We start from the raw sequence: 16,133 nt of genomic DNA, 5'->3' as shown, positions 1-16,133 counted from the left end.
AAGCTACCACGAATGATGCTAAAATATTGTTTCTTTGACAAATATGCACAAATTACCATGCAAGTTTTTGGCATTCGATCTGGTTTTACCAATGTTTGCATTGATCAGAAATATATGTTTTTCTGGCTGCCCACACCAAACAACACCCCCTGAAAATCTGTAATCTTATTTTGCTGATGTAAATAAACATGTCTTTCATTCCTCCTTTAACCATTACAAGTAAAGAAAATACTGACTCAAATCTGTGTCTATTGATGTCGGCTGTCAGCTTCTGCTCTAAGTACTGTCCAATTCTGTCCAGTTTTTCAGGTCGTGAAGACAGAGCATAGAACGTCAACTTCTCCATGTTGTTCTTCACCAGACCATCCTGTTCATGAAAAAAAAGTGACAGAAAATAGTTTATCATTTTAAAACAAAACAGATACAACAAGGTAAAATTAAAATCAAAACATTCAGCACTCTGACATGGGATTCTGAAATCTTCATTTTGACTGAAATGACTTATAAGTTATAATGAGCAGAGGTGTTGTTTATACTTTCCTTTCAGTGCTGATTTTGACCACAAAAAAAAGAAATTAAAAAATTTCCACGGGCGCTTTGAAATGTATTGAAAACTGTAAATGTATGTTCCACGGGCGCTTTGAAATGTATTGAAAACTGTAAATGTATGTAAAAATCACATGCTGAACACTAACCTACACATGCGTACACAAACACTACAGCCCATATTTTCAGCGTCAGAAGTAAGTTCAATGCTAAACTTTTGCAAAATGAAAGGACTAATGCAACATCTGGCACAATTCACACCTTGATAAACCAAAAACCTTTCACAATACAATCAATGCCTCAAGTTGTATTTAAACAAAAAGAACTAAATAAACTTAGAGACCGTGTCATCAACGCTGGTAAACACACCCACAATCAAAAGCATGGCTGCAGTCTGTGCATAGTAGGAATTGTGTTGCTGAATTAATTTAGCAGATTGACATAGGTGTCACAAACAAAATTTATTGAGTACAAAATCCCTGTCCTGCACAGGTAGCAGCTAGGTTGATGATTGTTGGCATGTACTAGATGTAGGATGTTCTTATTCGTGTACAAATTAAGTCCTGGACAAATCTGTGGATTGTGGAGATGATTGCTTACATAAAGAGAAGGAATCTTCCTTTAAGTTTAACAGTTTCCCTTAAAATTATATTTGTGTAGGTTTTGACAGTTGTTGCATACACAAATGAAAAGGGATGATACAATGTATTTGATAGGTAGAGCTCTGCAGTGGGCATGAGGAGTTGATGGCAAAGAGGATGATGATGGAAGGTAAAAACTAAGAGGTGAATTGATAGTAATGGTAAAAAAGTTGGAGGTACATGTTGCCTTGAAAAAAAACAAGAAAAAAGTGCTTACCTGAGGATTTGCTGGAAAAATGTTGTCCACCAAACGCTTATAGCGTGGCTTCAGCGCAGCCACACAGCCGCAGCAACCACCTGGAAGACAAAATGATGAAGCAAATTAAACCTTATATGTTGTAGAATTTCAATGAAAGATCTGCAGAAATCCTCCTCAATTTATATATAAATTATAAGATACACTGCATTCAGTTATTTTTGTTTTTCAATAAGTAGCAAAGCCATGATCTGATGAATGTTTTCACAGCATGTATTATTCCTCCAAAATAATGTTTCAAGGAAAAGATTCCTGCAGATACACTCCTAGATTATCTTACTTTTAAGAAACTATAACGATTGATAGATTATATTATATATATATTGAATTGTGAAATATGCGTGGACTGGGTGGCCGAGTGGTAACGCACTTGCGCTCGGAAGCGAGAGGTTGCGAGTTCGACCCTGGGTCAGGGCGTTAGCAATTTTCTCCCCCTTTCCTAACCTAGGTGGTGGGTTCAAGTGCTAGTCTTTCGGATGAGACGAAAAACCGAGGTCCCTTCGTGTACACTACATTGGGGTGTGCACGTTAAAGATCCCACGATTGACAAAAGGGTCTTTCCTGGCAAAATTGTATAGGCATAGATAAAAATGTCCACCAAAATACCCGTGTGACTTGGAATAATAGGCCGTGAAAAGTAGGATATGCGCCGAAATGGCTGCTATCTGCTGGCCGATGTGAATGCGTGATGTATTGTGTACAAAAAATTCCATCTCACACGGCATAAATAAATCCTTGCGCCTTGAATATGTGCGCGATATAAATTGCATACAATAAAAAAAAAAAAAATAAATCCCTGCGCTTAGAACTGTACCCTCGGAATACGCGCGATATAAGCCTCATATTGATTGCACTGTGTAATATATTTCATTGCCCACAGGTGAGGTTGTGAAGAGGGGAATATTGTTGTAGATGTCCATGGGGAACAAAAAGGATAATTCGATTCCTGCAAGCCTAAAAGGCAACAAACGCAGTTGTCTTATCCAGAAGTACTGTAACAACAGCCAGTCTGCAATACTAGCATTGATACCGCAAACTGTGTTAATGTTAGTCTAGTTCCTCTTCTCAACTCATACCCACAGGGATATTTGTGTGTGTGTACATTCGGCTTGATTGTTACAACAGTAATCCTAGGTGGCAGGTTACAGTGAAGAATTCATCCGATCGCAGCTCCCAATGTTACTGTTACTTGTTAGAACCCCTTGGCACTTTCAGCTACTGTCAAAAGTATTGATCGATGTGTAAAAATAGAAGATCTCGGCAAAATCAAGTAATGGGACGAAAGCGCTTACCCGACATATTGCCCTATGTCACCCTGGCAGTCAGGAACCAGATATCAACACTGTATTTCAAGTGCGTATCCGCAGTAGAGCTCGAAATGTCAGGTTTGCTTCGCTCTCTTCATCATGCAGAAGCCATCTTTTACAACCACACAATCTTTCTGTGTGTGTGATCGACTGGAGTTGTTCCCCTTGACCTGCTAAAAAGTGGGCGTGGATTGGATTTCGTGTCAGGTTTTTGGCATCCTTTGCTCTCGCGCAATAAAATGTGTTGTCAGTTTATTTGCTTTTGATTGCACAGCCTATGACAGGCAGGCTGTCGATGAGCTTTTTATTCTTCAATGAAGCGTGTGTATACGTGTCTTCCGTGAAACAGGATGTAGTTTCAGATAGTTGGAAGTTTAGAAAGCACCATGCAGATGCAAGGGGGGGGGGGGGGGGGGGGGGGGGGGCGTTGGGAAGGAAAAGAAAAGAGCCTCATTTCCGATCAGCGACTGAATGCGTGACTAAAAAAACAGTGTATGTCAGCATGTTATCCTCAGGTCTAGACTATACTTACCAGCAAGTAAAGCATTCCACATCTTATATAAAAACAAAAATAGTATCTTGTAACAAGTTTGGCATCAGACTGCATCACGTTTTATTACAGATATTTAACATATTTCTGCAGAGACGGTTGGGTATAGTAAAGTACTTATGCTGCAATATTTGTGGTGTTGCGGGTTCCATGAATTTGTTTGTTGTTGAGAAGTAAGCAAGGTGCATCAAGTAAAAATTACTTTGTACATGTATTTATCAAAGATCTGCTTTACTGTAGCTATATTTTTTTTTGTTCACACACACACACACACACAAATATAACTTTTATTCAGCAGAAACATGAAACACAAATTGATGCTCTCTTTCCTTATTTATTTTGAAGTTTACCGGTACAGATTCACACATACCTTATGGCAGGGTTATTTTAAGAAGCATGCAAACCAACAAATTATTTCACGCTGAACCATTGACAAAACTTCATACAGACATTGAAACAAATACTCTGATTCATGACATAATCAAGCATGCAGTATTTTAACCAATCCATTCAAAGGTCGTCATCTTTTTTTCTCTGTTTTTTTTCGCATCAGGAGCACCACAAAATGATCAAAATCATACATCACCTCATATCATACATCCATTGATTAAAACAAAAATGTAAACAGGGCAAAAACAGAAAAAAAATGCATAGACGCATTCTTTCATAGTGTTTAGGAATGATTTTCAAACCCAAACATGTTAAGACAAGCATTAAAAATCTGCAGAGCAAATTCTTGCACAAAACTGAAATAAAAAAATATTGCTGTGGAAGATATGGTAAAATTAGCTGGACACATTAAACCCCTTCTCAATCCTCAATTAGAACTATTCATTAAAATAGCAAGGGATAAAAGAACAAGGTTTTTCCATTTCATTAAAACAAAATAGAGTTTAGCACTTGAAGAGATTCCCAATACTCAGCTAGAGATGTCCATTCAAATTAGTCTTCACTGATTAGCACAAGAAAGCATCGTTGCTACAAGCAAAAGAGAACTGTGCACATAAGAAATGACAAAATCAAATAAAAAGAAGTTTGACACAGTCTACTTTACAAAGAGGGTGATATGATCCGCTACCAGAGCAGACACAAACATTTTGAACATAAAAGCACACAGCAATAAATAAACGAAGTATCATCAGCTAGTTCTTTAGCACATCTAAAATGTTTCCAGAACAAGTGTCGTCTGAAAATGAACAAGATACAGGGTTCCAGCATGAGAATGTACATACCATCACCTACGAGCTTGCTTGACTGAGGGATTTTGCAAAGAATATCATCCTTTTCTGTTCATACATGTTGTCAGCAGTCAGATGATTTAAAAAAAACTAGGCTTAAGGACACGTTAAATAATCCAAAACAGATAGACGGGCGGGGATGTTGCTCAGTCGGTAGCGCGCTGGATTTGTATCCAGTTGGCCGCTGTCAGCGTGAGTTCGTCCCCACGTTCGGCGAGAGATTTATTTCTCAGAGTCAACTTTGTGTGCAGACTCTCCTCGGTGTCCGAACACCCCCGTGTGTACACGCAAGCACAAGACCAAGTGCGCACGAAAAAGATCCTGTAATCCATGTCAGAGTTCGGTGGGTTATAGAAACACGAAAATACCCAGCATGCTTCCTCCGAAAACGGCGTATGGCTGCCTAAATGGCGGGGTAAAAAACGGTCATACACGTAAAATTCCACTCGTGCAAAAAACACGAGTGTACATGGGAGTTTCAGCCCACGAACGCAGAAGAAGAAGATAGACAGACAGCTAACGTTACAAAAACTAACCTTTCTTGTTCTTAAAGATACAGGTCATGTTAAACTTTGTGTGTGTGTGCCATCCTAGAGATGTCAACAGAAAGCTATTGCGTAAATGATGGTAATATGCGTGAGCAGAATGAGCCGAGACAACACTATAACTCCCTGAAGCTGCAGTACGAAATGCTGTGCAAACTCAGTGTTTTATCAAATGACCATCCATATTTAAATGAATCGGACAGCGGCATCACTGCGGCTGACTGCGGGATTTGCACTCAACACTGGACTGGACATCTAGATGTATGGCCGGGAACGTAGAAGAAGAAGAAGAAGAAGAAATGAACCCCAGAATTTTCATCCCATCACAAAAACGTGCATTACGAACAATTCTGATATTTTCCATCACACCAAACACATTTGAGCAAAAGGCACCACACATGCCTTTTTACAAGTTCTGCTGAAGTAGGACTCAATTTGTTGGACAGTCTATTTCTATGCAGCAAGCCAGGATCAAGCAATACAAACTACCTATGCCAAGTTCCTAACTATGCTGGCCTGGGGCCACAGAACTAATATCACCCACTAAACATCAATGCTGCAATATTCAGTTCCCTGAGCTTTAGAGTGGTTTTTCCACAAAGACAATTGGTTCAAAGTTTTTGTCAAGCTGCAAAGGTTAATCGGTGGCTAAAACAAGATAAGCTGCATGACAGGAAGGGGTCAGTGTCCGTTGCCGTTGACAGGTTCAACATCCTTGGCCAGGAAAACTGTGTGTTGGCCACCAGAATCCACCATCACTCCACGCCTGCAACACAAATCATATTTACACAGGTGAGCGAGGAAAAAAATAAAGTTAAAAAAAAAAAGGAAAGAAAAAAAGAAAGAAAAAAACCCTGCATCCTTACTTAATAAGGGTTGCAGAATGTCCTAATAAGCATGCACACACATTGTACACCTTGCCCTCAAGTAAAATATAACTATTGAGCAATTTGAGAGAAAAAACAAAGAAAGAGGGATTTGTTTGTTTGTTTGTTCGTTCATGGGCTGAAACTCCCACGGCTTTTACGTGTATGACCGTTTTTACTCCGCCATTTAGGCAGCCATACGCCGCTTTCGGAGGAAGCATGTTGGGTATTTTCGTGTTTCTATAACCCACCGAACTCTGACATGGATTACAGGATCTTTTTCGTGCGCACTTGGTCTTGTGCTTGCGTGTACACACGGGGGTGTTCGGACACCGAGGAGAGTCTGCACACAAAGTTGACTCTGAGAGATAAATCTCTCGCCGAACGTGGGGACGAACTCACGCTGACAGCGGCCAACTGGATACAAATCCAGCGCGCTACCAACTGAGCTACATCCCCGCCCGTTAGAGAGAGAGAAAGAGGGATGAGCTCAATCCAATTCCAAATTTCCCAAGCGTTACAGAACAGTCATGTAAATTGTGCTAAGTTGTCTGTCACTTGAGCAACATTAACTACCCAAGAACTAGGAGTGGATCCAGCAAAGACAGTGGGAGGGAAAGCAAACATAATAAAATGCCAAGCATATCTCACCTGGTTTCAAACTGTTTTCCTGAAACCTGCGTTGGAGTCCAGGCATCATCCTCCGTTCCGATTCCAAGCTGTTTGGAAGTCCCCATACCCCAAGCGTAAATCTTGCCTGCAACCAATTTGAAAGCATTAATATCCTCTCTGGAAGCTCTTGTGGTGCTGTAGTCATGTAAGCCCACTGGACAAGAATTATTACTGCAGTGGAACACCCATTTCAAGACCTAACATCTGAGAAAATCGGGTCTTGATGCTTTCACATCTTATTAGATGTACCTCTCATCGACAAAAAAAGAAAAGAAAAAATGTACCTCTTATGCTGCACCACAAAGTTTTAGTTTGTTAAACTATCACTGCCATTCGTGAATACAAAACTAGAAAAATCCTTTGTCATCTTTCTACCTCTTTTGTTTTGACATCCCCAAACTTTTTATTTATTCTGTTGATCATAACCTAAGTGTAACCTTTTCTCCTCAAGTGATTCAAATGAACGTGGCTGCCAGCAACGCCTTGATTTTGCAAGCTCATAAAGCTTGACATAAATGCGAACACAAGTCATGATGCTGAACTCTGTAATCTTTACTTCATTGATACCTAATCAAATAATGCTTTCTGTCTGAGAATGTAAGTACAGTGGAAACCCCCTTTCAACATTTTGCAATAGCTTAAAAAGGAGGAAGTCTTACAAATGTGGGTAAACAGAACAGAGTCAGAAAAGCAGGGTCTTAAAGGGCGGCGCCACCGTAGCTTGAAAAATATCCTGAGATATTTATTGATCAATTATAGAGTACCTACCTGTATTTGTGAGGGCAAATGATACGCATCCACCGGCAGCAATGTCCACACAGGTCTCGGACTGAAGAGCAGCGACTAACGTAGGCTCTGTTACCTCTGTCTTGATGTCCTCCCCTAGTCCCAGACGCCCATAGTCTGCTCGACCCAAGGTGTACACTTTTCCTGCAAATTGTTATATTTTGGAATTATTTTTTTCTCTGGGCAAGCACATCTAGCAAAACTACACCGAAAGCAGTTACATGTACTAATCTTTCTTGACCTTTCTTGAAAAGGTGTGAAGAGGTTAAGGAGGTTTCAACCAGTGAAATAAAAAATGTTGTACAAAGGTGTTAGGTGAGGTAAGGGGGCAGCAGCATGGACCCAGGGCTCTCCACGGACGCCACAACTAAAGGGTCCCAGGAATCCTAACTTTAATATGAAGGGGGTCCATATTCTTATCTGAGATTGATTATACATGGAATTACTTGTTTACCCGGTTACCGAGAGGTGGTTCCCCTGTCATATCTGAGAGAGGAAACACTTCCTGCATCGGGGTCAGTGACCGAGTTTAACAGAGTGGAAATCTGTGTGTGCGGCCAGATCAAAGGCAGGGCAGTACCTAGTAGCTGAAACATGCATTATCACAAGTTGTTTGACTGGTACTCAAGCGGTCTCTTTGATTTTTTTCGTATTTCATACACACGGATTAGGTGCTTCGTTATACAAGACGCAGGGGTCGAACTCGAGGAAAAAAGTCGCGCCTTATGACCCGGAAAGTACGGTAGTTGTGTCATAATTGCTGGGTTGAAACAAGATCCTTGGAGATTTGAGAGAATGAAGAATTCAAGCGCAAAGAGCATAATTGTAAAGTTATGATGTTGCGCTATATAAATGCTCATTTATTATTATTATTATTATTCTGAAAATGATAAAATCTGGTTATAGAAATGTGTGGTGTGTAAAACACTAGCGCGACAACAGTGTCTCCACTGGTGACTTCCACTCAGAAATATATTTGATTTAGGTCAAGTTTACCTCATCTTCTTGTGCGACAACTCTTCAACAGGCCATACAAAAACGACAAGTTATTTTCGGAAGTCATCCATTTCACATTGCCAAATATGTATGATCCCCCATATGCAAAAGGAAAAAGCCTTACCTTCAGAATCCATGGCAACTGTGTGATGCTGCCCACCGCTGAGGATCTGCCACTGACGCCCTGCAAAGGACTGCACTCGCTCTGGTATAAATCGGTTCTCAATGTCCCCAAAACCTTTAAGAAAAAAATAAATGTCAATGCCAACAATACACTTGGTAAGAGAAACCCCACAAGCTAAAAGAAAGAAGAAGATCCAATATAAAAATGCTGAAACCCCGTCCTCCAATCTACTTTAATCACATGATGGTTATCAGGAACTAAAACTGGCAGCCAAAGATGTTATCAGCGTATGAACTTAGCTACACCAATCCTTCCATCAGAGAGAGAGAGAAAAAGTCCAAAAAGTGACAAAGGTCTAGCCAGGAGGGACTGTACAAAACACCCTTGTCACACAAACTCTGAAAGTAAACTTTAAATAACTGGGATGGCCAAATCTCAAAAACTGAACTTGTCAGCCATCGGTCAGCGATGAAAAGGTTTTCCAAACTGGATTTAGGAGCCTCATTCTTGTGTCAATGACTAGAACACGACATCATTTTTGCAGACAACGGAAGTTTATGCATGTGCAGTGTTTGCATGGCTTTGAGACTTGTTTTGCATTTCACCAGAATTAATCAATCAATCAATCAATCAATATGAGGCTTATATCGCGCGTATTCCGTAGGTACAGTTCTAAGCGCAGGGATTTATTTTTTTATTTATGCAATTTATATCGCGCACATATTCAAGGCGCAGGGATTTATTTATGCCGTGTGAGATGGATTTTATTTACACAATACATCACGCATTCACATCGGCCAGCAGATCGCAGCCATTTCGGCGCATATCCTACTTTTCACGGCCTATTATTCCAAGTCACACGGGTATTTTGGTGGACATTTTTATCTATGCCTATACAATTTTGCCAGGAAAGACCCTTTTGTCAATCGTGGGATCTTTAACGTGCACACCCCAATGTAGTGTACACGAAGGGACCTCGGTTTTTCGTCTCATCCGAAAGACTAGCACTTGAACCCACCACCTAGGTTAGGAAAGGGGGAGAAAATTGCTAACGCCCTGACCCAGGGTCGAACTCGCAACCTCTCGCTTCCGAGCGCAAGTGCGTTACCACTCGGCCACCCAGTCCTTGAGCTGCCAGCCGGTTTCTACAAGCCATTTCTATTTGGCCTACCCTTCATAAGAATGACATCAGAACAAGTACCAATTTTTCAACCAGAGAGAATACTGACCCAGTTGATAGTAGTTGTTCAGACCCCATGAGTAGATGTCACCAGTGTCTTTTTCCTGAGCAAAGGTCATGTACTGGCCAGTCCAAACATCAGAAAACTTGGCTAGTCTACGTGTTTTGTATTTCCTGCATCGCACCATGCTTGCGTTCAGAATGGTATCTGAAACGAAAAAAAGAAAAATTTAAATGATTGCCAGTAACAAAAATTGCATTCTTTCTTCAAAGTCTAAGATACATTTTTATCTATCACTAAAAATGTGTGTCACTTTTAAGTTTTGTCCAAAAAAATTCAACAATATCAAATAATTTCTAGACCGTTCCAAATTAATGTATTGGAAGATCTGATTTGCAAATGCTGGAGAATAAACTTTTCAAAAGAAGTGTGCGGAAGAAGGCTTATGTTTTAAATGCAGATCAGCAAAACAAAATTTTAGTGATCAAGATACACACATGTGAACTTAAGAATTAAAGACAGAATTGCACCTATTAAAATCAAAGTGGGTTGATCTCTTTGCTAACCAGCCCACTCAAATAAACACAAAACAGAACTCCCAAATCAACTTCAACCCTGTAAAAGCCTAAGGGCTCACCGACCTAAACCGTGACGTCCTCCCCGTGTGGAGAAGCACTCAGCCACTCGGCCCAACTGACCTTGTTCGGCACAACCTGAAAATTGAAAGATTAATGTTTTTCACCACTGACCTAAGCCCAGACGACCGCCACGAGTTGAGAAACATTCTGCCACTCTGCCAAGCTGACCTTGCTCCGCACATCCTGAAAAATGACAATGTGCTCACAAATAAAATCATGGTCCTGTGGAGTAATTGCTGTCTTCTCTGCTTTCAGGTCCACAACTGACTACAATGGCTATTGCAGCTAAATAAATGTATGACACATGCTGCATTAAATCAAGGAATAGTTGTGGCTCTAGGAATTACGATTGATAAGGCCTCAAAAAAAAATAGGTGTGGTTACGGTAACCCGACCTACCCTATTTTTAGAGGCCGACCCTATAACTTTTTATTACATTTGTCAAAAAAAAAAAAAAACCCAAGAAAACGAGTGCAGAAAACGCAATGAAAGCGAAAGCGCTCGAGTCGCACACTTATTTCCCTGTCAAGTAGGTTTAATTTGTACACATCAGAAAAAAAAAAAAAAAAAAAGTGATTGCCTACCTTCCTACCATATTTTTTTTGGCTATGTTACCTTAACCACACCTATTTTTTTTGTTGGCCTAACTAACTCTGATTAACATGCTAAGTAACCAGACCAGGACCACAGCTGCTTACACGACACATACAAATACAGTAAGTACCAGTTGAACTAACATAAGCTATAGTTTTTTTTTCTGTTACTAAATGCAACAACGAGTCTGATCCAAACAAATTTGAATGTCTGCACAAAATCTTTGCATATCAGAGCAGTAACAACCTTTTTTTTTTTATCAGCCAAAGAAAAAAGTAAAATAACTAAAATGAAACACAAAGTAGCAACTTTTTATGACTTCAGGAGAGCAACACAAAAGGTCAGGTCTCTTACCCAGAGTAAAAAGCTCGCTATTTTCTGTAAGGCAGCAAATGTGGTCACTGCCAGAAGCAATCTTCACCACCACGGCATCAGGCAGCACTTCAATAGGTGTTTTCTGAATGCCCTTCTTTGTCAATCCCATGGAACCATTTGCATCCTGTAAAATTCATGGTAAGTTAGTGAGGAAAAGGACAAAGAAAGACATTTCGAATGTGTACTTACGGATCCACATGCAAACATTGCCATTCTGTACGTTACTGTACTGCTTACTGCAAGTTGACCTTTTTGATTGCTGATGACGTCATGGCTGTAATGACAACATACATGATACTTCGCATGTTATTACCTGATAAGAGGCAGTGCAAATGTGTGTCAATTTGTAGGTTACGAACATTTAAAACAATCCTCGTAGTTTCGTCTGTAGTAAATTGTATGCAAATGGGCATGTATAATTTTAGAGTTACAAGCAATACAAGGAAGAGCACATAGTGCAACCTCCAATTTTTAAGATGTTAGGCTTTACAAAGATTGAAGACACTAAACAAACCAATAACCTACCCTGAAATTTCCAAAAGCAAAGACTCTGCCATCTTCAGATAAAGCTGCAGTGTGACTGTCCCCAGCAGTCACCTGGATGATTTTCTCCAGTCCTTCTACCAATGCTGGCTCCGTCTCTGTTCCCTCCTCAGATGTGTCTCGACCCAGGGCGCCCTCATCATTGCAGCCAAACGTGTACAGCTGCAGCAGAAAAATGATGACATTACGTTGACTGTTTCTGTGATGAAAGATTTGCAATTGGTCAATCAACTTACCACACCTTAACTTAAGCAAATGTCAATTCAGGTGTCTTTATTGGGGAGAGAGATAGCACATTTGGATTCCCCAAAACAGGCTTAGAAACTGCAGATTTTTTCAGAGCTAAATAGACTCATATTTTCCCTCAAAGCCGAAATGAATATGGCATCAAAACAACCACTGACAGCAACATAACTTTTTCCTTACTAAGATAGTTTGTGTATTCTTCAGAATGACGAACCTTCACTATCTATACTTCCTAATTAGACAGTTTCATACAACAGTTCAAGCTTTCTCCAAACAAGAAACAATAAAGCATCTGACACACACCTGTCCCTTGTTGGTGAGACAGACAGTGTGCATGCCCCCAGCACAGATCTGTATGATCGGGTCAGGGATACGAACAAAACCAGCCCGCATTCTCTCCATCACATCAGGTCCCAGCCCCAACTGTCCCACGTCACCCTCACCGCACGCCAGCACCACTCCTTCTGCCTTGCCATGGGAACGGTGGGTCACTGAAATATGCAGAAAGGATAAGTTTACTAAGCTTACAATGGTTACTTGCTGAATGCATTTCATGTTCAAAGTTAGCAATAGCACTTATGTGGTTACCATCCCCCACAAAATGTCTGCATTACAATACAGGGATGTCGTTAGACGTCGACATCGGACATAGACCGATTAAAAGGCTCAAATGTCCGATTCACATTACCACATGGTGGTCAAATGTCCTATCGTTTTCAACTGAGCGCGGTCATTGTCCGATAAGAACTCCATTCCTTCGGACAGCGCGTTATTTGATAACTTTTCTTTCATGATAGAAATCTTCAAAAAGCGACTGAGCGCACTAGCATACAGGTGCACTGAAGTTGTGCAGTGCAGATCTTGCGTTTTCCGAACCGTTTGCGTACACCTGTCTACAGCACACTAAAGTAAGGAGTAACCTTACGGGAGACAACTCCAACTGACTAAATCTCGCGTCTGCTTTAATTTCCTTTCGGTTAGAGATGAAGCGCATGGCACTGAATTATGCCAACGAAAAAGAAAAAAAGCCTACCAAAGAACAGCAAAAGCTGAACACGTTTGGCGTTTCAACGGTATCATGTGTTACACGACTAGTAGCATCATTCTGGAAAATAACAGTGCCAATGAGTGTCGCCGCTGAAACCTCCACAATCACGGAAAAGTGAAGTTTCGTCACTTACAGCAGGAAATTCACACAAACGGTCTTATAATAAGGTTAAGTATTTATGGCTGACACCGAGAAACTGGCAAACTGTTTTGTCGAATCTGTCAAGCAAAAAGCTCTGTCAGGAAATCATGCAGTTTGTGTGCCAATCAAAGTAAGAGTGCTGACGTTTTTGATTGCTTTTTAGTTTGTTTGTTTCTTTTTTGAAACAAAAGTAAAAACATACGCACACAATGTTGGTGCATATTCTGATAGTGATATGTGTGCACTTGATTTTGCGTTTTGCACAAAATTATAATGTCCTATTAAAATGTCTGAAAGCAGTCAAATGTCAAATTGATACTGAAGAGCTCAGAACATTTGTCCTATAGGTATGAATTTGTGGCAACATCCCTGACACTATACATGGTAATTTGAGTAGTTTTTCGACATCTAGCATGTGAGATTGAAGTCACTGCATTTATGAGAATTGGAGTAAGAATATGTAATTTAATGCACGACTTACACACAAACTGTTACCAAACTGATATGCTATTTGGGACCAATACAAGTTTTTTTTCCTTTCTCGTGTGATCTTGCCGAGAGGTGGCGCCAGTGAGTTACCAGCCGAAAGAAAGAGGGGGCATAACCTCACCAGAACCGCCCATTAGGTTCACAACACACACCCTGCAAATGTGTATTTGAATGATAAATTCTGTTTCTTCAGATGATGTTTGGTGTTCTTTTTATAGGGGTGTGGGTGTTGGAGTGTGTGTTTGTATGTGTGTGAGGTGTTTTTTTTTAAAATAAAAGTAGGACCCAAAAAATTCCATAACTGAAAGTGAAACAATACTTGTCTGGTCCACCAATGTGAATAAATCTCACCCTTAGTTGCCTTGAACTTTTTGGCAGAGGCTCCATCAGCTGCATTTGCTGTACCAGACCTAATGGACACATCCTCAAGGGCGCGCTTCTTCAAGTTCTTGGGTCTTCCTACTTTAGCTGGCATGGTTCCTGTAACTGAAACCACAGGCAAAATTCCCTTCACTCTTTCACTTTCAGAGAATTTATATATATATAATTATAAATCAACTCTGATCTGTTGACCTTACAACAAATTATAAATATAATTCTCACCAGGTAACTAAAGTTATGGCAGGGAGGAAAATGAAGCAATCCGCCAAATTCTAATGGTATGTAGAGTGTAGCAAAAGACGAAACATCAATTCCGTAAATCTGAAACTGTGAAACTGAAAGGTTTCCCACAGGACCCACTACTCAGTGGAGGACTGTTAGTTGCCAAACAAAAGAGGCTACCAGTAAGTTCGTCACACGGTAGATTCATCACGGGTGACGAAGTTACCGGCAGGGTGGGCGGGTGTTTATGCTTAGAGCTTATGCTTTCAGATGTTTGATTTGTGGGAGAGATTCAAGATTCACATTTTTAATGACAAAAAGCTAGAGGGGGGGGGGGGGGGGGAGAGAGAGAGAGAGAGAGAGAGAGAGAGAGAGAGAGAGAGAGAGATGAATCTCAAACAAAATCCAAATGTCCACACCTAAACAACTTTATTTTCAAATCAGGTACCATCAAAGATGTTCTTTTATGAGCAGTCATACTTTTTGGGGAAAACGGAACTTTGAAGGCACTTACCTTCACACAACATTAAAAACTGCTGACTCAATGACTGGGTCACTTCTTTTTCCGGTCTGAATTTTCGAAGTTTCGGTCAAAGCTTCTTCAAGTTCTTGCCAAATGAAGCACCGAACCAAAAAAACAGTCTGAAGACTGATCTCTCCACACAGACAAGCAAACGTGGCTTTACTGTGTGAAAATCGTGTGCAAAATTGATACCATTGCTTATCTACCAGTACCGTCACTTACCTCTATGTTAATTCTTTCTAGTTTTAATTGAGGAAGTTTTGTCTGAGGCCGGATTCTCCTGTCTTTCACTCCACGCGCTGTTTGAGAACATGCAGACGCGCCACGCATGCGCAAAGAGTTGTCCTTCGTGATCTAAATAAAAGAAACTAGCGTAATAAGCAGTGACTGTGAGGGATCCTGCAACTCCAGAATGTTGTGTTAGAGTAAATACGTTGGATCACCCGAAGTCGGCAGAACAAAAAAACAAACAAAACAAAAAACACCAGAAAAGACAACGATGTAAACAACAACTTAAAAAAATAAAATGGCATTGGTGATATTAGACTATGGAGTAGCTAGATTTTGAGTGCCAAAGACAGCTAAACGAAAGAAGAAGAAGCTGTCTTTGCTTCCCTGGGATCACGATCTGCTTATTACAAGGATGTGTAATCATGAGAGGTATAAAATTATTAACTTCAACCCGGATGCCCAGTGCAAAATGACAGTGTGCTTAGTATGGGTTGGTGAGAATACTGTAAGGGTGAAGGGGGCAGGGGGAAGGTTGGCGTAGCCGGTGTGACGTTTTCATCTTTCGCCGTGTTGATATTTCGCTTCTCGGCCTCGTTGATCTAGTATAAACTCTATACACTGAACAAAAAAACACCCTTCGATAGTACTGATGAGCGACCTTGTGTACCTTACATCAGAGACATGTATGTATGTCTCTGCTTACATTCATGGGGCCAAATTTGTCCAACCAATTTGTTTTATTTAACTTAGAAATTTGATTCATCCTAAAATGTTTTCCTTCTTACTCAAGGGACGTAAACACTCAGTACACGTTTTCGAAGAATTCGATTTTGGGGTTGAAATCTATTAAATTTTACCACCAATTTTCTTCACATGCAAGAAACTGACATGCTTTTCGTCCATAAATAATTTCACTTCTTAATTTTACCAGGAAACAACATTTCAGTCTTGAGTATATGTCGAGTGGGAAATATGTACACAGGCGAAAGATGAA

At 40.3% G+C, this 16,133-nt stretch overlaps 2 protein-coding genes across 3 annotated transcripts in view; both read right to left on the bottom strand.

Moving 5' to 3' along the window:
• The window catches only part of LOC138966885 (protein EFR3 homolog B-like), a 44,194-nt gene extending 41,311 nt beyond the window's left edge, over positions 1 to 2,883 (bottom strand). Inside the window, exons 1-3 of the mRNA XM_070339272.1 lie at positions 2,736 to 2,883; positions 1,405 to 1,484; positions 237 to 367 (exon numbers count right to left, since the gene is read on the bottom strand). Of these exons, the coding sequence (XP_070195373.1) occupies positions 237 to 367; positions 1,405 to 1,484; positions 2,736 to 2,742 (218 nt within the window). The 5' untranslated portion in view covers positions 2,743 to 2,883. The remainder of the gene's footprint in view (positions 1 to 236; positions 368 to 1,404; positions 1,485 to 2,735) is intronic.
• A 731-nt stretch (positions 2,884 to 3,614) lies between these two features.
• LOC138966880 (regulator of chromosome condensation-like) lies at positions 3,615 to 15,283 on the bottom strand. Of its 2 annotated transcripts, none has more exons than XM_070339263.1 (11): positions 15,131 to 15,283; positions 14,134 to 14,268; positions 12,408 to 12,595; positions 11,841 to 12,020; positions 11,295 to 11,439; positions 10,458 to 10,529; positions 9,757 to 9,915; positions 8,528 to 8,641; positions 7,390 to 7,551; positions 6,601 to 6,706; positions 3,615 to 5,849 (listed from the first exon to the last, which is right to left on the bottom strand). In XM_070339263.1, exons 2-11 carry the CDS (start codon positions 14,255 to 14,257, stop codon positions 5,765 to 5,767), a joined length of 1,335 nt encoding a protein of 444 aa, XP_070195364.1. In that variant the 5' UTR covers positions 14,258 to 14,268; positions 15,131 to 15,283; the 3' UTR covers positions 3,615 to 5,764. The 2 variants fall into 2 exon arrangements, with proteins under 2 accessions (XP_070195364.1, XP_070195365.1); XM_070339264.1 differs by lacking the exon at positions 10,458 to 10,529 and adding an exon at positions 10,350 to 10,421.
• Positions 15,284 to 16,133: the final 850 nt, after the last annotated feature.

Source organism: Littorina saxatilis, linkage group LG5 (assembly GCF_037325665.1).
Source record: "Littorina saxatilis isolate snail1 linkage group LG5, US_GU_Lsax_2.0, whole genome shotgun sequence".
In the NCBI taxonomy this organism is placed as follows: domain Eukaryota; kingdom Metazoa; phylum Mollusca; class Gastropoda; order Littorinimorpha; family Littorinidae; genus Littorina; species Littorina saxatilis.
The sequence above is the reverse complement of the archived record's forward strand: the minus strand, read 5'-3'. Positions and strand labels throughout refer to the sequence as shown.

Coding starts and splice junctions, on each gene's coding strand:
- LOC138966880 (XM_070339263.1), bottom strand. CDS start 14,257: ATGCCAGCTAAAGTAGGAAGACCCAAGAACTTGAAGAAGCGCGCCCTT. Junction 10,530..11,294: donor TAGCGAGCTTTTTACTCTGG/GTAAGAGACCTG, acceptor GTCATTTTTCAG/GATGTGCGGAGCAAGGTCAG. Junction 7,552..8,527: donor AGTTGCCATGGATTCTGAAG/GTAAGGCTTTTT, acceptor AACAATTTGCAG/GAAAAGTGTACACCTTGGGT.